General features: G+C 48.7%; 1 protein-coding gene across 3 annotated transcripts in view; it reads right to left on the reverse strand.

Annotated features, from left to right (window-relative positions):
* miga1 (mitoguardin 1) overlaps positions 1–18,338 on the reverse strand; it is a 59,647-nt gene that overhangs the window by 22,890 nt on the left and 18,419 nt on the right. For all 3 annotated transcript variants that reach the window (XM_055641311.1, XM_055641309.1, XM_055641310.1), the window contains exons 7-10: positions 16,506–16,629; positions 7,810–7,907; positions 3,627–3,748; positions 1,816–1,888 (exon numbers count right to left, since the gene is read on the reverse strand). In XM_055641311.1, coding sequence (XP_055497286.1) covers positions 1,816–1,888; positions 3,627–3,748; positions 7,810–7,907; positions 16,506–16,629 — 417 coding nt within the window. The remainder of the gene's footprint in view (positions 1–1,815; positions 1,889–3,626; positions 3,749–7,809; positions 7,908–16,505; positions 16,630–18,338) is intronic.

Genomic DNA, 18,338 nt, shown 5'->3' on the forward strand with positions numbered 1-18,338 from the left:
TAGTTGGGGTGGGAGATTCCAACCTTCACGGGGTCTGCCCTGTTTCGACTAATGCTATCAACCCGATATGCACAAACAATTAGATCAAATAGAGCAAGGTGGCCTACAACTTTAGACTGTGCACGACATGCGCAAGAAGAAGAAGACTGTTTAAATTAGTTTAGAGATACAGTGTGGAAACAGTGTAGTGTGGTCGGGTCCACGCCGACCAGTGATCCCCGCACATTGGATAGGCTGGGTGAGTGGGCAAATGTTTGGCAGATGCAGTATAATGTGGATAAATGTGAGGTTATCCATTTTGGTGGCAAAAACAGGAAAGCAGACTATTATCTAAATGGTGGCCGACTAGGAAAAGGGGAGATGCAGCGAGACCAGGGTGTCATGGTACACCAGTCATTGAAAGTAGGCATGCAGGTGCAGCAGGCAGTGAAGAAAGCGAATGGTATGTTAGCTTTCATTGCAAAAGGATTTGAGTATAGGAGCAGGGAGGTTCTACTGCAGTTGTACAGGGTCTTGGTGAGATCACACCTGGAGTATTGCGTACAGTTTTGGTCTCCAAATCTGAGGAAGGACATTATTACCATAGAGGGAGTGCAGAGAAGGTTCACCAGACTGATTCCTGGAATGTCAGGACTGTTTTATGAAGAAAGACTGGATAGACTTGGTTTATACTCTCTAGAATTTAGGAGATTGAGAGGGGATCTTATAGAAACTCACAAAATTCTTAAGGGGTTGGACAGGCTAGATGCAGGAAGATTGCTCCCGATGTTGGGGAAGTCCAGGACAAGGGGTCACAGCTTAAGGATAAGGGGGAAATCCTTTAAAACCGAGATGAGAAGAACTTTTTTCACACAGAGACTGGTGAATCTCTGGAACTCTCTGCCGCAGAGGGTAGTCGAGGCCAGTTCATTGGCTATAGTTAAGAGGGAGTTAGATGTGGCCCTTGTGGCTAAGGGGATCAGTGGGTATGGAGAGAAGGCAGGTACGGGATACTGAGTTGGATGATCAGCCATGATCATATTGAATGGCGGTGCAGGTTCGAAGGGTCGAATGGCCTACACCTGCACCTAATTTCTATGTTTCTATGTTTCTAGACATCTTTGATAACGAGCAGGGCCCCGAATTGGATACAAGGCTCCAACTGAGGGTTAACTGATGGTTATCAAAGCCTGATGTCAAGAAAGAACAAACATAGAAAATAGGTGCAGGAGTAGGCCATTCTGCACTTCGAGCCTGCTCCGCCATTCAATATGATCATGGCTGATCATCCAACTCAGTATCCTGTACCTGCGTTCTCCCAATATCCCTTGATTCCTTTAGCCCTAAGAGCTACAGTGTATCCAACTCTCTCTTGAAAACATCCAGTGAATTGGCCTCCGCTGCCTTTAGACTGTGCACGACATGCGCAAGAAGAAGAAGACTGTTTAAATTAGTTTAGAGATACAGTGTGGAAACAGTGTAGTGTGGTCGGGTCCACGCCGACCAGTGATCCCCGCACAGTAACACTATCCTACATTTTTACAATTTTTACATTTACCAAGCCAATTAACCTAAAAACCTTTGCGTCCTTGGAGTGTTGGAGAAAACCCACACAGGTCATGGGGAGAACGTACAAACTCCGTACAGACAGTGCCCGTAGTCGGGTTCGAACCTGGGTCTCCGGCGCTGCATTGGCTGCGAGGCAGCAACTCAACCGCTGCACCACCGTGCCCGCTGCGTCACGGTGCCGTGCCCACGTGACAACAAAGCACCATTGAATATTGAACCAGCGAACTGTGTGTGTGTGAAGCAAGACAACGACTCTGGTGACATTACCTGGAAAGCTTGCCGCACACAGTGTACCTTGGCCAGGAAGTCACTGTCACCCACACACTCGAGCAACTCTGTCCTTCAGGAGAAAGCACAGGACCAAAAGCAATGTCAACATCCAGACATTCAGGTCAAGATTTTTAGTTACAGAAGATCTTGGCTGTTATTCCTACCTCCTCCACAGCCAACAACGGACCATTGTGGGCTCTTTAGCCATCGGTGTTGGCTCTGATTTGTTCCGTACCATTTCATATCTCTCGTTTCCCTCTCCCCTGGGTCTCAGTCTGAAGAAGGGTCACCTAAATTCCTTTTCTCCAGAGATGCTGACTGACCCACTGAGTTAGTCCAGCATTTTGTGTCTATCTTCTGGATGGAGTAACGCTTCAACTCTTGGGGAGGTTTTGGGGCGGTGCGGTGGCACAGCTGGTAGTGCCACCACCAAGCAGCATAATCGGAGACCCTGGTTCGATCCTGACCTTGGTGCTGTCGATTTTATGCATTCTACCTGCTGTGACCACGTGGGTTTCTCCTGGTGCTCCGGTTTCCAACCCACATAGGTTTATAAGTTGATTGGCCTTGTCATGATGGAGACAAAGTGCTGGATTAACTCAGCGGGTCAGGAAGCATCTCTGGAGTAGAAGGATAGGAGATGTTTTGAGTCGGGACCCTTCTTCATTTAATTACTCTGAACTTACTGAACTGTATGCAAAAAAAATAATTTGACTGTAGTTTAGTTTAGAGATACAGCGCGGAAACAGGCCCTTCGGCCTGCCGAGTCTGCGCCGACCAGCGATCCCAGCATGCTGAACACTATCCCACTGTATGCAAAGAAAGAATTTCATTGTCCCTCAGTACATGGGATAGTAATGAGTGGGATAGTTATTCTTGCTATTGAGGGAGTGCAGCGGAGGTTCACAAGGTTAATCCCCAGGATGGCGGGATGGTCATATGCTGAGCGAATGGAGCAGCTGGGCTTGTACACTCTGGAGTTGAGAAGGATGAGAGGGCATCTTATTGAAACATATAAGATTATTAAGGGTTTGGACACGCTAGAGGCAGGAAACATGTTCCTGGTGTTGGGGGAGTCCAGAACCAGGGGCCACACACAGTTTAAGAATAAGGGGTAAGCCATTTAGAATGGAGACTAGGAAACACTTTTTGTCACAGAGAGTTGTGAGTCTGTGGAATTCTCTGCCTCAGAGGGCTGTGGAGGCCGGTTCTCTGGATACTTTCAAGAGAGCTAGATAGGGCTCTTAAAGATAGCTGAATCAGGGGATATGGGGAGAAGGCAGGAACGGGGTACTGATTGTGGATGATCAGCCATGATCACAGTGAATGGCGGTGCTGGCTCGAAGGGCCGAATGGCCTACTCCTACACCGATTGTCTATTGTTATCAGGCTTCTGAACGGTCCTTCCATAAGCTAGGGTGCTGCCTGATTCACCTCTACCCCATTGTGGACATTGGACTTTGTCTCTGGAACTGATGCGCTACAATGCTGAGAACTATATTCTGCGCCCTGTGTCTATATATTGTACTTGACTTGATTGGATTGATGTGTAGTATTATCTGATTTGATTGGAAAGCATGTGAAGATAAGCTTTTCACTGTACCTCAGTACAGGCGGCAATGATAAACCTGAACATAAACACAAAACCTAGATCCAACACCTGCTGGCTCGAAGGGCCGAATGGCCTACTCCTGTACCTAATGTCTATTGAATCACAGAACTGTTCTGCACCAAGGTTCAGTGACAAACTCCCCCACCATTGCCGAGACATATAACCCAGCCAGCGGACACAGCGGAGATAAACTTACCTCAAGACTCGGCAGCAAACCTTGCCCTCTTCTGCCAGGTGCATGGCTTCCTCATAAAGCGGCAAGTGGCACCAGGATCCCAGGGCGTAGGTGGGGCCTCGATGATCCCTGTGCTCGGACAACTGTCGGAGGAAATGGCAAACCATCAGTATCCCCCCCACCGCTGTGGAATGGGACGGGCCAGAACGAGAAACAGGTTCTGTGTTAGTTTAGAGATGCGGTGCGGAAACAGGCCCTTCGGCCCATCGAGTCCGGACCGACCAGCCATTTCCCACTCACTGACATTATATTTTATACCAAGCCAATTAACCTACAAACCTGTGTCTGAAGGAACGGCAGATGCTGGTTTAAACCGAAGATAGACACAAAAAGCTGGAGTAACTCAGGGTGGAGAATGCAGGGTGACTTGGACATGTTGGGTGAGTGGGCAGATGCATGGCAGATGCAGTTTAATGTGGATAAATGTGAGGTTATCCACTTTGGTAGCAAAAACAGGAAGGCAGATTACTATCTAAATGGCGTCATTTATGGAATTCCCTGCCACAGAGGGCAGTGGAGGCCAAATCACTGGATGGATTTAAGAAACAGTTAGATAGAGCTCTAGGGGCTAGTGGAGTCAAGGGATATGGCGAGAAGGCAGGCACGGGTTATTGATAGGGAACGATCAGCCATGATCATAATGAGTGGCGGTGCTGGCTTGAAAGGCTGAATGGCCTCCTCCTGCACCTATTTTCTATGTTTCTATGTCAAGTTGGGAAAAGGGGAAGTACAACGGGATCTGGGGCTCCTTGTTCATCAGTCAATGAAAGTAATCATGCAGGTACAGCAGGCAGTGAAGAATGCAAATGGCATGTTGGCCTTTATAACAAGAGGAGTTGAGTATAGGAACAAAGACGTCCTTCTGCAGTTGTACAGGGCCCTCGTGAGACCACATTTGGAGTATTGTGTGCAGTTTTGGTCCCCTAATTTGAGGAAGGACATTCTTGCTATTGGGGGAGTGCAGGATAGGTTTACAAGGTTAATTCTCCTGGGATGGCGGGACTGTCATATGCTGAGAGAATGGAGCGGCTGGACTTGTACACTCTGGAGTTTAGAAGGATGAGAGGATATCTCATTGAAACATATAAGATTGTTAAGGGTTTGGACACGCTAGAGGCAGGAAACATGTTCCCGATGTCGGCGGAGTCCAGAACCAGGGGCCACAGTTTAAGAATAAGGGGTAAGTCATTTAGAACGGAGGCGAGGAAACTCTTTCACACAGAAAGTTGTGAGTCTGTGGAATTCTCTGCCTCAGAGGGCGGTGGAGGCCGGTTCTCTGGATACTTTCAAGAGAGAGCTAGATAGGGCTCTTAAAGATAGTGGAGTCAGGGGAGAAGGCAGGAACGGGGTACTGATTGGGGATGATCAGCCATGATCACATTGAATGGTGGTGCTGGCTCGAAGGGTTGAATGGCCTACTCCTGCACCTATTGTCTATTGTCTAAGGTAAAGTCCAATGAAAAATAATTCAAAAGTCCTCAATGTTGCCTGATAACAGCTGGGAAGAAACCATCCCTGAATCTGGAGGTGTGTGTTGTACTATTAAATTTACCTCCATCTTGCAGGCTACACATTCCACGCCCCAACAACACAGAAACATATTTACTAAGAATAGACTCAAAATGCTGGAGTAACCCAGCGGGACAGGCAGCATCTCTGGAGAGAAGGAATGGGTGACATTTCGGGTCGAGACCCTTCTTCAGACTGAAACGTCACCCATTCCTTCTCTCCGGAGATGCTGCCCGTCCCGCTGAGTCACTCCAGCATTTTGTGTCTATATTTATTAGTCTGCTTTGTTGAGATAGAATGAGTTGGATATTGTTTTTAATGGATTTGTTTCTCTGCAGGAATAACAGGAACTGTTGTGAAGGTTCTGTCTCGGGCTGATTGATTGGGCGTAGACGCCAGCTCAACGGGTTCAGCTCCAAGTTACGGGTTACACAACTCCTCTTTCTTGGCCTTTTCATGGTTGTGCTCAACGCGAGTCTTTTGTCAAGGAGCAAGGCTGACTGTGAGCATTCATTATGTTATATAACTTGATAAATGTGGGGGCTTTGAACGGAGGCAGCTGTCGGAAAGAGACTGACTTCCCTAAAGAGGCAGGGAGGTGTGTCTGTGTGTGCACGTCTTTCTGTGTGTGTGTGACCATATTTCTTTTATTAAAGCACTGATTTCCCTCACCAGCAGCAGTCAGGAGACGCCAGGGATAAAAACCGTGAGTGTGTCAGCTGGAATGCGTCGGTTTGCAGGTCTGATCTCTTTGCTCAGGCATCTAGACCCAGTTCCTCTTAACCACGGCATGATAAAGCACGCGGTGCTTGCAGTGCAAATACAGCCATTCAGATCATGCTTCTGCAGTGAGACAGACAGACAGACCACTCATGTGTGCCCTGACTGAATGAAATCATGAGCTCTCTTTAGTCAAACGTTGGGCAGCAGCAGCACAGTGGCGCAGCTGGCAGAGCTGCTGCTTCACGGTGCCAGAGACCCGGGTTCAATCCCGACCTTGGATGCTGTCTATGTGGAGTTTGCACATTCTCCCTGTGACCCCGTGGGTTTCCTCCGGGTGGGCCACAGGTTGATTGGCTTCGGTAAAATTGTAAATGTGTGTAAGTGTGAGTGTGAGTGTTTTAGTGTGAGTGTGAGTGTGAGTGTTTTAGTGTGAGTGTGAGTGTGTGTGTGTGTGTGAGTGTGTGTGTGTGTGATAGCATTAGTGTGCGGGGATCGCTGGTCGGCGCGGACTCGGTGGGCCGAAGGGCTTGTTTCCGCGCTGTATCTCTAAACTAAACGAAATCCACCCCTCCCTTATGTTCCACGGGTCCAAACTTTGCTCTCATGTTTCAAGTGGGATTTGACCCGTGCCCTTCCGGAAGACGGGAATGCCTCCCGGGTCTGGTTTATCGGGAGCCACCAGCACGGCAGGCTGCGCCGCTCTGCATTACTGCCCAGCCTCGCTGTGCTGCACAGCTTGCATTTTGGGAGGGTTATTTTGGGAGGTGCTGGTTATTTCGGGCCTGCGGTAACAGGGAGAGGCCGGCAGCTGCTCTTCCACCCTCCCTGCACGCTGCAACTCCTGCCCGTCAGACGGACTGCCCGCACCAGGCTCGACAGACGGAAGGTGCTGCGCAGCGGTACAGCGGGTAGAGCTGCTGCCTCACAGCGCCAGAGTCCCGGGTTCAATCCTGACTACAGGTGCTGTCTGTGTGGAGTTTGCACATTTTCTCCCTGTGACCCTGTGGGTTTCCTCCGGGTGCTCCGGTTTCCTCCTAAAGACGTGCAGGTTTGTGGGTTAATTGGCCTAGAGTGTATAGAACTAGTGGCCTATTGACCTTTCACCCCGACACGGCACCCATTCCTTCTCTCCCGAGATGCTTCTCCCCGATCCACTGAGTTACTCCAGCATTTGGTGTCTACCTTGAGGATGCGTAAGGAGGAACTGCAGATGCTGGTTTACACCGAAGATAAACACACAATGCTGGAGTAACTTGGCGGGTCAGGCAGCATCTCTGGAGGAAAAGGAATCGGTGACGTTTCGGATCGAGACGTCTGAAGAAGGGTCTCGGCCCGAAACGTCACCCATTCCTTTCTCCAGAGATGCTGCCTGTCCCACTGAGTTACTCCAGCATTTTGTGCCTGTCTCAAGGGAAACCCAGTACTGGAATAAATATGTTTAGGTATAGTTTAGTTTCGAGATACAGCACGGAAACAGGCCCTTTGGCCCATGGAGTCCCGCACAGTAGCACTATCCTGCACACTAGGGACAAGGACAGAGTGACAAGACACACACCATTGTGATCAGATGCTGAGACATGTGTTCAGCTCTGGCTGGACAACTTCTAACCTTGCGTGTGGACTCGATAAGAAGAAGGGACAATTTACAATTTTACCAAAGCCATTTAACCTAAAAACCTGTTCCGTCTTTGGAGTGTGGGAGGAAACCGGAGAAAACCCACGCAGGTCACGGGGAGAAAGTACAAACTCTGTAGAGACAGCGCCCGTAGTTAGGATGGAACCGGAGTCTCTGCCGCTGTGCCACCTGTTGTTTAAACCTTTTCCTGCGCAGAGGCCCCGATATAATAAAAGCGCTCTTGGATCTGGAGGCAGCGCCACACGGGAACGTGGAACGGAGCCGGCGTCTACTCACCTCGGCTGCTGAAACGAAGGAGTCCGTCGAGGCTATGCTGGTGGTGTCCCTCTGACACACGTCCTCCGGGTCCCTGACAGTGATGTCTGTGTCTCTGTCTGCACAAAGCACATCAGGTTACGCGCCCAAACTAAACGGACATGATGGTCACGCTAGACCAGACAGTTCATCAGTCATCGGAGCAGAATTCGGCAAGTCAGCCCATCGAGTCTACTCCGCCATTCATTCACAGCTGATCTATCTTTCCCTCTCATTCTCCTGCCTTCTCCCTACAACCCCCTGACAGCCATACTTCAATTCAATTCAACTTTATTGCCATTGCACAGGTACAAGTATAGGTACAACAAAATGCATTTTAGCGTCTAGTCATAGTGCAAGTGCATAGTGCTGTCTTTTTTTTATTTTTTGTCTAGTTAAATGTAGTGTTTGGTGTTTTTTAATAGTGTTTTTAAATGTGTACATGTGGGGGGCGGGGGGGGAGGGGGAAACTGTTTAAATCTCTTCTCTGTCCGGGAGACCCGACCTTTTCCCTGTCGGGTCTCGGTTGTCGTTGGGGCCTAGCACCGTGGAGCGGCCTCCAACCTGAACGATCCGGGGGCTCGGGAGACTGCGGAGCTGCGGACTACTCACCATCGTGGGGCTGGCCGGCCTCGGAGCGTGGGGAGCAGTGGTGACTTGCTGCTGCGACTCGACTCCTGGGGCTCGGAGGCTCCAGCAACGCAGCCGCAGGTCCGGTGAACTGGGACATCGGGAGCTCGCGGGTCCGGGGGGAGAAACCGCTTCCCGGAGCTCCCGCAACGCGACTTCTCCAGCCCGTGTCGCGGGGTTGGAACAACCCAGACCGGGACCGTACATCACCTGGCGCGGCTTCATGGCCGTGGGACTCACCAATGCCCGTGGGGGTTCCAACCTTGTACTTTCAGACCGGGAGCGGGGCCTAAAATGGCCGTGGGACTTATCATCACCCGCCTGGGGCTTGGACATCGGGAGAGAAATTGAGAGCAGGGGAGAGAAAAGACTTTGCCTTCCATCACACTGGCTTCACTGTGATGGATGTTTGTGTGAATTTAATTGTGTGTATGTCTGTAGGACATTGTCTTTGTTTGTATGGCTGTGGAAACAACATTTCGTTTGAGTCTCACTGGGGCTCAAATGACAATAAATTTGTATTGTATTGTATTGTATTGTATTGTAAGAGTAGAAGTACAAAATAAAAATACAGAATAATCATACAGGTAAAAGACTATTGGTTAACAATGTGTGGTATGTGGATGGATTAGAAAAAAAAAAACTGGTACATAGGCAAATACTGTATACAAATGGGAGAGACTAAAGATATCTAGCGACGGGACTCCGAGTTCAGCAGTGTAATAGCGTTATTGCAGGAAGATTGTTCCCGATGTTGGGGAAGTCCAGGACAAGGGGTCACAGCTTAAGGATACGGGGGAAATCCTTTAAAACCGAGATGAGAAGAACTTTTTTCACACAGAGAGTGGTGAATCTCTGGAACTCTCTGCCACAGAGGGTAGTTGAGGCCAGTTCATTGGCTATATTTAAGAGGGAGTTAGATGTGGCCCTTGTGGCCAAGGAGATCAGAGGGTATGGAGAGAAGGCAGGTACGGGATACTGAGTTGGATGATCAGCCATGATCATATTGAATGGCGGTGCAGGCTCGAAGGGCCGAATGGCCTACTCCTGCACCTAATTTCTATGTTTCTATGTTATTGAAAAAGCTGTTCCTCATCCTGCTTGTGCGAAAAATAAAAAAAATCCTCCTCATCTCCTTTGAAAAGGTACCTCCTTTTATTGTGAAGCTGTGCCCTCGGGTCCCACTGGCGGAAGCATCCTCTCCACATCCACTCTATCCAGGCCTTTCACCATTCAGTATGTTTCAATGAGATCCCCCCCCTCATTAACAAGGTTAATTCCTGGGATGGTGGGACTGTCATACGCTGAGAGAATGGAGCAGCTGGGCTTGTACACTCTGGAGTTTAGAAGGATGAGAGGGGATCTTATTGAAACATATCAGATTGTTAAGGGCTTGGACACGCTAGAGGCAGGAAACATGTTCCCGATGTTGGGGGAGTTCACAACCAGGGGCCACAGTTTAAGAATAAGGGGTAACCCATTTAGAACGGAGATGAGGAAACACTTTCTCACACAGAGAGTTGCGAGTCTGTGGAATTCTCCGCCTCAGAGAGCGGTGGAGGCCGATTCTCTGGATACTTTCAAGAGAGAGCTAGATAGGGCTTTTAAAGATAGTGGAGTCAGGGGATATGGGGAGAAGGCAGGAACGGGGTACTGATTGTGGATGATCAGCCATGATCACATTGAATGGCGGTGCTGGCTCAAAGGGCCGAATGGCCTACTCCTGCACCTATTGTATATTGTCTAAACTCAAGATGATTGTGTTTTGTTAAGGGACACCATGGTGGAGCATTGGTAGAGTCGCTGCCTCCAGGGACCCAGGTTCGATCCCGACTGCGAGTGCTGTCTGCACAGAATCTATACATACTCCCTGTGACCATGTGGGTTTTCTCCGAGTGCCCCGGTTCCCACCTACATTCCAAAGACGTGTAGGTTTATAGCTAAATTGGCTTCTGTAAATTGTCCCTATAGATCTAGTGCATGGGTGAATGGAACAAGGTACTGATTGTGGATGATCAGCCATGATCACAGTGAATGGCGGTGCTGGCACGAAGGGCCAAATGGCCTACTCCTGCACCTATTGTCTATTTATTGTTTTGCTGGTCAGTGTGGACTCGCTGGTCCGAAGGGCATGTTTCCATGCTGTATCTCTAAAAACTAAAACTAAATTCCAAATCTGCAGTCTCATACATCTCTAAACTTTGAGAGCATTGGTCTTGTCTTGTGCAGATGGTTCAGTTCAATCCAGTTTAGTTTATTGTCAGGTGTACCCGAGGTGCAGTGAAAGGCTCTTGTTGTGTGCTAACCAGTCAGCAGAAAGACAATACATGATTTCAATCGATCCATTTACAGTGTAAAGAGATGCATGATAAGGGAATAACGTTTAGTGCCGCAGTCCGATCAAGGAGCTTGATCGCCAGCACAGACTTGGTGGGCCGAAGGGCCTTTTGCCACGTCGCGCACCATTTACTCTACGGACTCTTCCCCCTTCCTAGCCGAGCCCTTGCCCACCGCTTCTGTCATCCACCACACACACCTTCCCTTGAAGTTCCACTGTGTTGTTGGTGATATACCAGGCCAAGCTGTCCTCTCCACTATCTCCGACACGGAATTCCAATCAACTGCGACTATAAATAGGAGAGGAAAAGTCTCAAGTGGCAAAATCTGCCGGTTCTTTTGCAGTGACACAGCTGCACTTGGCGGCTCGCCCCTCTTTCCAAATGCAGAATCCAACGCCGATATCGTGACATCTAAACACCCGCAATATTACCAGCCCGTCAACAGGGAGAGCATTTCCAATAAGACAAGTGGCACAGCTGGTAGGGCTGCTGCCCCCCCAGCGCCAGGGTCCCCGGTTCAATCCTGACCTTGGGTGTTGTCCCTCCCACTAGGTATGTTACAAAACCTACCTGAATCGTCATTAGGAATCTGCCCTCAGCCATGTCGGCGATTTTGGCGCTGTTTGGAGGGAGCGGGTTTAAAACGCGATTTTTACTAGGCTGTACTAATCGCAGATGTTCAGCCTAGTAAATCATTAACGAAAAATCGCTGCAAGACCCGGTCGCAAAAGGTATTATTAGTTTTATAGGCCTCGATAATATAGTTCTAATAGTTTTAAAATTACTGTCTCATTTCGCAACCTCTCGCAGCCCCAGGGTTTTATAAAGCAAACAATTAAAGGTATGTACCTTATTTTTACATTAAATGGGGCATATATATAACCCTATATATCACGTTATCTATAGCGAGTAGTTCCTTTTGGGCTTTTTATATCCCGCAGTATTTTTCTCGGCATTTGAGGGCACTAATCCAGCGCTATGTCAACGTTCTAAACCAGCGCGTTCCACATGAACCCACTAGAAAGCCGATTTAAATGGGCATTTATTTACAGCAATTGAACACTAAATTCCTTCCATTTGGCCTATAAATTAATGTAAGTTAGATATAAAAATCATGTTATATTGTGAATTATTTGTGAATAATCTTTGGACACTTAGGCTATTTAAAAATGTTAATCTTTCCTTAAGAAATGGGCGTTTGACTATCCAAGATCACAGCTTTTTTGTAATGTCCATTGAAAATCAATAGGGAACAAGATGCTAATTTCCGAGTATGAAAATGGTCATAACTTTTTTAATACTTGAGATATGAAAATGAATTTGGTGTCAAATTAAACTTATTGTTATGCTTTATCTGATGGGATAAATTGCAGACTTGATTTTTTAAATCTCAAAATTTTGTAACATTGCTACTCCCACCGGCCACAACCCGGCAGAGTAAATGCCAGTATCAGCATCAGGTTTGATCCTCACCTTGGGTGCTCAGAAGGTCACACAAGGGATAGGAGAAGAATTAGACCTCGTACAGGATAACTCGACCTCCGCGCAGCCCCAGCTTCTGGTTTGGTTGCGCTTGCCGCTTGCAGTCGCATGCTTGTGGGACAGGCCCTTAAGTAATAAATCCTATGTAAGCAGGTCCTATCAGAGGGGGGGGGGCAATGTGCTATTTAACACAGGCCTCATGCCTGTCTGTTTCAAAGGGATCTTGATTAATGGGTCTCTCACATAGAGGGGCCTCTGCTTGGTTTGGGGGCCAATAAAATTGAAATCTGCCTGGGCTTCAGTTCATCTATGAGAGGACCCGTGTGTAGGAAGGAACTGTACATGCTGGTTGAAAACCGCAGATAGACACAAAATGCTAGTGTAACTCAGCGGGTCAGGCAGCATCTCTGGAGAAAAGGAGAATTGGTGGCGTTTTGGGTCGAGACCCTTCTTCAGGCTCATGAACGATGAATCCTGCCTGCTTCTGCCTGGAGATACAGAGATGATCCGCGGAGAAACATATACTTCAGGAAGTCATCCTGACTTTTTTGATAAATCTTTCCCTCTGACGTCATTGCAAAGAATTTGCTGGAACCCATTTCCAAAGAGTCATTTTTTTTTCCTTCTCTTATTCCAGCCTCTCCCACACAAGGCACAGACAGAGTGGCTGACAGATTAATCCCACAGAACTTCCATTCCCAACTCATTCCTTCAGCAGGTTCCTCTACAGAATGGAACTTCGTGGCATCTTGAAGTTGTTCTTTATTGGTGACATCTTCATCTTTTAAAGCCCCAGGTCTCCAGCTCCCCACGGACATCACTACATCAGATCAGATTCTTTATATTGGCCAATGTCAAAGTTGGACTTCAAGGTCCACTCCCAATGCCTCTGATGCAAGGTAGGTACTGTATGCCAACACACACACACACACACACATTGGCCTGAGAAACACAAAAGTGCCAGACTGGTCTGAAGGAGGCTCCCGACTCGAAGCGTCACCTACCCACGTTCTCAATGACAGCTTTTCTATCCTCATCTCACATCTTTCCTAAGGGCAGCACAGTAGCGCAGCGGTAGAGTTGCTCCCTTAAGGGCCTGTCCCACTTGCATGTCCTTGGCACGCAAATTACGCGACCTCGTGGTCGAATTGAGGCGCACGGGCATCGTATATGGCCGCGCGGGGCCGGTCCCACTGAGAAGTGCGGAGGGGTATGTAGTTGTGCGCGACATCGCGCGGGGCTCCGAAATCTTTGTAGCGAACGAAATCTTTGTAGCGAACGAAATCTTCGCGCACCAACGGCCTGTCGTGTAACTGACGGCCAAAGTGGGACAGGTCCAAGACCCTGGAGCGACGCAACATCTCACCTCCAACAGCAGCAGAAGCAGGCAAACGATCGCTGAACTTGGCCTGGGGCTCACGGCCGTTGCGGTCCGGATCCACCCCCACTTCTACTCCCAGAGCGGGGCCAAGAAAATTGAAGATAGACACAAAATGCTGGAGTAATTCAGCGGGACCGGCAGCATCTCTGGAGAGAAGGAATGGGTGACGTTTCGGGTCAAGACCCTTCTTTTCAGACTGAAGAAGAGTCTCGACCCGAAACATCACCCATTGTTTCTCTCCAGAGATGCTGCCGGTCCCGCTGAGTTACTCCAGCTTTGTGTCCATCTTCAAATGACGTCACGCGCTCCAGATGGCTGTGTGTACGCATGTAATCGCGCCCGACCTTCACGGGAAGCTCCCCGTCGCGGCTCAATTCGCGTGCCAAGGACACGCAAGTAGGACAGGGGCTTTACAACGTCAGAGACTGGGGTTCCATCCTGACTACGGGTGCGGTCTGTACAGAGTTTGCACGTTCTCCCCATGACCACTAGGGTTGTCTCTGGGTGTTCCGGTTTCATTTCAAAGATGTAAAGGCTTGTAGGTTAAATTGGCTTCAGCCAATTGTAAAATTGTCCCTAGTGTGCGTAGGTTAGTATACGGGGTGACTGCTGGTCGGTGCGGGCTTGGTGGGCCGAAGGGCCTGTTTCCACGCTGTATCTATAAAGTCTAAAGCCCATTCACCTGCCTTCTCCCCATACCCCTAATCAATCAAATCTCCGCCATAAAAATACCCAATGACTTGACCTCCACAGCCGTCCGTGGCAACAAATTCCACAGATTCACCACCCTCTGGCTGAAGAAATTCCTCCTCATCTCCTTTCCATAGGTACGTCCTTTTATTCCAATGCTGTGCCCTCTGGTCCTAGACTCTCCCACAAGTGGAAACATACTTGCCACATCCACTCTATCCAAGCCACATGGATGGGTGACATTTTGGGTGGGGACCCTTCGACAGAGAGAGACAGAGAGACAGAGAGACAGAGAGACAGAGAGACAGAGAGACAGAGAGACAGAGAGACAGAGAGACAGAGAGACAGAGAGACAGAGAGACAGAGAGACAGAGAGACAGAGAGACAGATTTTATTTCATTGGGAATGAACGAAGAAAATAAACCTGACGGGATAGCAGCTGGAAGCTTCATTGCTTGTGGCTAGTAATAAAAGCTGATTCAGTCTCCAAAGGGCAGAGGACATGCCTGCCTGGCAGCTGAGTTACAACAGCAGGTGACAGGGGCATATTACAAGTACCTAAATATGGCTCAAAGATAGACACAAAAGCTGGAGTAGTTCAGCGGGACAGGCAGCATCTCTGGAGAGAAGGAACGGGCGAGACCCTTCTTCAGACTGAGAGTCAGGGGAGAGGGAGATACAGAGATAAGGAAGTGAAAGGTGTGAAAATAGGATAAAGGGAATGGAGATCAAGGAAAATGTAGAATAGATCATTGTTAGCTGGGAGAAGGTGACAGCAAAGCTAACAGAGATAAAATGTAGTCGGAGACAGTGGGACTGGTCGGAGAACTGGGAAGGGGGATGGATGGGGAGAGAGAAAGAGGGAAAGCAAGGGTTACTTGAAGTTAGAGAAGTCAATGTTCATACCGCTGGGGTGTAAGCTGCCCAAGCGAAATACGAGGTGTTGTTCCTTCAATTAGCACTGGGCCTCACTCTGACAGTGGAGGAGGCTCAGGTCAGTGTGGGAATGGGAGGGGGAGTTAAAGTGTTTAACTAAATATGGCTCCTTCTCCCATCATCTCTCCAGAGATGCTGCCTGTCCCGCTGAGTTACTCCAGCTCTTACCAGAGAACCAGGCTCCAGTCGGTGCCAAGGTGATCACTGCTGCCCCCTGCTGACCATGTCCTCAACAACGGGTTGGAGCTAGAGAGAGAGGTTGAGCAGGCTGGGAGTGTATGATATGTTTACTGGACTGACTTTGTTTTCCTTCTATGTGCAGCTTCAAACATGCCCCGTTACCGCGCCAAACTAGTTTAGCCCCTCTGCCTATCCAACCCACAGCTGCACCTGTGTCTTAGCTTAGTGTATAAGACGTTGGTGAGGCCGCATTTAGAGTATTGTGTTCAGTTCTGGGCACTGTGTTACAGGAAAGATGTTGTCAAGCTGGAAAGGGTTCAGAGAAGATTTTCAAGGATGTTGCCAGGACAAGAGGGTCTGAGCTATAGGCAGAGGTTGAGCAGGCTGGGTCCCAATTCCTTGGAGCGCAGGAGGATGTGGGGTGATCTGATTGAGGTGTATAAAATCATGAGAGGAATAGATCGGGTAGAGTCTCTTGCCCAGAGTAGGGGAATCGAGGACCAGAGGACACAGGTTCAAGGTGAAGGGGAAAAGAATTTAGGTAACTTTTTCACACAAAGGGTGGTGGGTGTATGGAACAAGCTGCCAGAGGAGGTGGTTGAGGCTGGGATTATCCTGACGTTTAAGAAACAGTTGGACAGGTACATGGATAGCACAGGTTTGGAGGGATATGGGCAGGTGGGACTAGACTAGCTGCGAAATGTTGGCCGGTGTGGGCAAGTTGGGCCGAAGGGCCTGTTTCCACACTGTCTCACTCCCTGACTCTATGACTCCAAACCAAAACACACACACGGCCCGACGTGCATTGAATTAACAGTATTCATGCAGATGGTGGTGAAAATATAGAAACATAGAACGCAGGTGCAGGAGTAGGCCATTCGGCCCTTCGAGCCGGCACTGACATTCAATATGATCATGGCGGATTATCACAGAGTCAGTACCCAGTTCCTCCTTTCTCCCCATATCCCTTGATTTTGTCAGCCCCAAGAGCTAAATCTAACTCTCCCTTGAATACAGATTAATATAGGATCGAGACTCACCAATATCATTGACAAGTGAAGCTGGGTCTGAGGCACCCAGAGTGGCCTGGAATTCCTCCTGGAGTCGGTAAGCTCTCTGGAGCAACGATTCCAACTTGTGGATGAACTCCACGCTAATGATGTCCTGTTTGAGGCAAGAACACATGTGAAGGAATGAACTGCTTGTTTATCATAAGTTCGTGAGTGGTAGGAACAGAATTTGACCATTCTAACATAGAAACGTAGAAAATAGGTCCTGGAGGAGGCCTTTGGGCCAGCACCGCCATTCGTTGTGATCATGGCTGATCGTCCACAATCAGTGCCCCGTGCCTGCCTTCTCCCCATATCCCTTGATTCCACGAGCCCCTAGAGCTCTATCTGGATGGACTGAATAGACTCGGCTTGTACTCGCTAGAATTTAGAAGATTGAGGGGGGATCTTATAGAAACTTACAAAATTCTTAAGGGGTTGGACAGGCTAGATGCAGGAAGATTGTTCCCGATGTTGGGGAAGTCCAGAACAAGGGGTCACAGTTTAAGGATAAGGGGGAAATCTTTTAGGGACCGAGATGAGAAAAACATTTTTCACACAAAGAGTGGTGAATCTCTGGAATTCTCTGCCACAGAAGGTAGTTGAGGCCAGTTCATTGGCTATATTTAAGAGGGAGTTAGATGTGGCCCTTGCGGCTAAAGGGATCAGGGGGTATGGAGAGAAGGCAGGTACGGGATACTGAGTTGGATGATCAGCCATGATCATATTGAATGGCGGTGCAGGCTCGAAGGGCCGAATGGCCTACTCCTGCACCTATTTTCTATGTTTCTAACTCTCTTTTAATGCCATCCAGTGAATTGCCTGTGGCAGAGAATTCCACAAATTCACAACTCTCTGGTTGAAAAATGTTTTCTCATCTCAGTTTTAAATGGCCTTCCCTTTATTCTTAAACTGTGGCCCCAGGTTCTGGACTCCCCCATCATTGGCCACATTTTTTCTGCATCTAGTCCTTTTATAATTCTAACGCTGTACCAAAATCACGGCTGATCTATCTCTCCCTCTCAGCCACATTCTCCTCATAACCCCCCCCCAACACCCATACTAATCAATAATCCATCTATTCCTGCCTTAAAAATATCCACTGCCTTGGACGGTAGACACAAAATGCTGGAGCAACTCAGCGGGCACAGGCAGCATCTCTGGAGAGAAGGAATGGGTGGCGTTTCGGGTCGAGACCCTTCTTCTTCAGCAAGAATACATCTTCATTCATCAGATGATGAGGGGCCCACTGAACCATTATCTCAATGGCGGCACCTACTGGGGTTCAGAGGCCAGGACACATAATCCAGACTGACACTCTGCCGCAGATCTGGAGACTGTGCACAGTTGGGGGCGAGGTGTGGTACCGAGATCCATCTGCTCTGTCAGGAGGATGTACAGGATGTCCGGGGTCAGTTTCATCAGTGCCCTGGCCAACCCTCAACATGGGTACAGGCGCTCACTGTGTTCATATTCATAAGTGATAGGAGCAGAATTAGGCCATTCAACCCATCATGTCCACCCTGCCATTCAATCATGCCTTGTCTAGCTTTCCCTCTCGACCCCATTCTCCCCAGACACCCATAGTGATCAAGAAACCATCAATTCCCACCTTAAAAACATCCAATGACAGCCTCCACAGCCATCTGCGGCAATTAATTCCACAGATTCACCACTATCTGACTGGAGAAATTCCTCATCTCCTTTCAAAAGGCGTGTCCTTTTATCCTGAGGCTGTGCTCTCTGGTCCGGGACTCTCCCGCTAGTGGAAACATCCACTCTCACAATTCGGTGAGACCTCTCACCATTCAGTAAGTTTCACTG

The sequence above is a fragment of the Leucoraja erinacea genome, chromosome 10, assembly GCF_028641065.1.
Source record: "Leucoraja erinacea ecotype New England chromosome 10, Leri_hhj_1, whole genome shotgun sequence".
NCBI lineage: Eukaryota > Metazoa > Chordata > Chondrichthyes > Rajiformes > Rajidae > Leucoraja > Leucoraja erinaceus.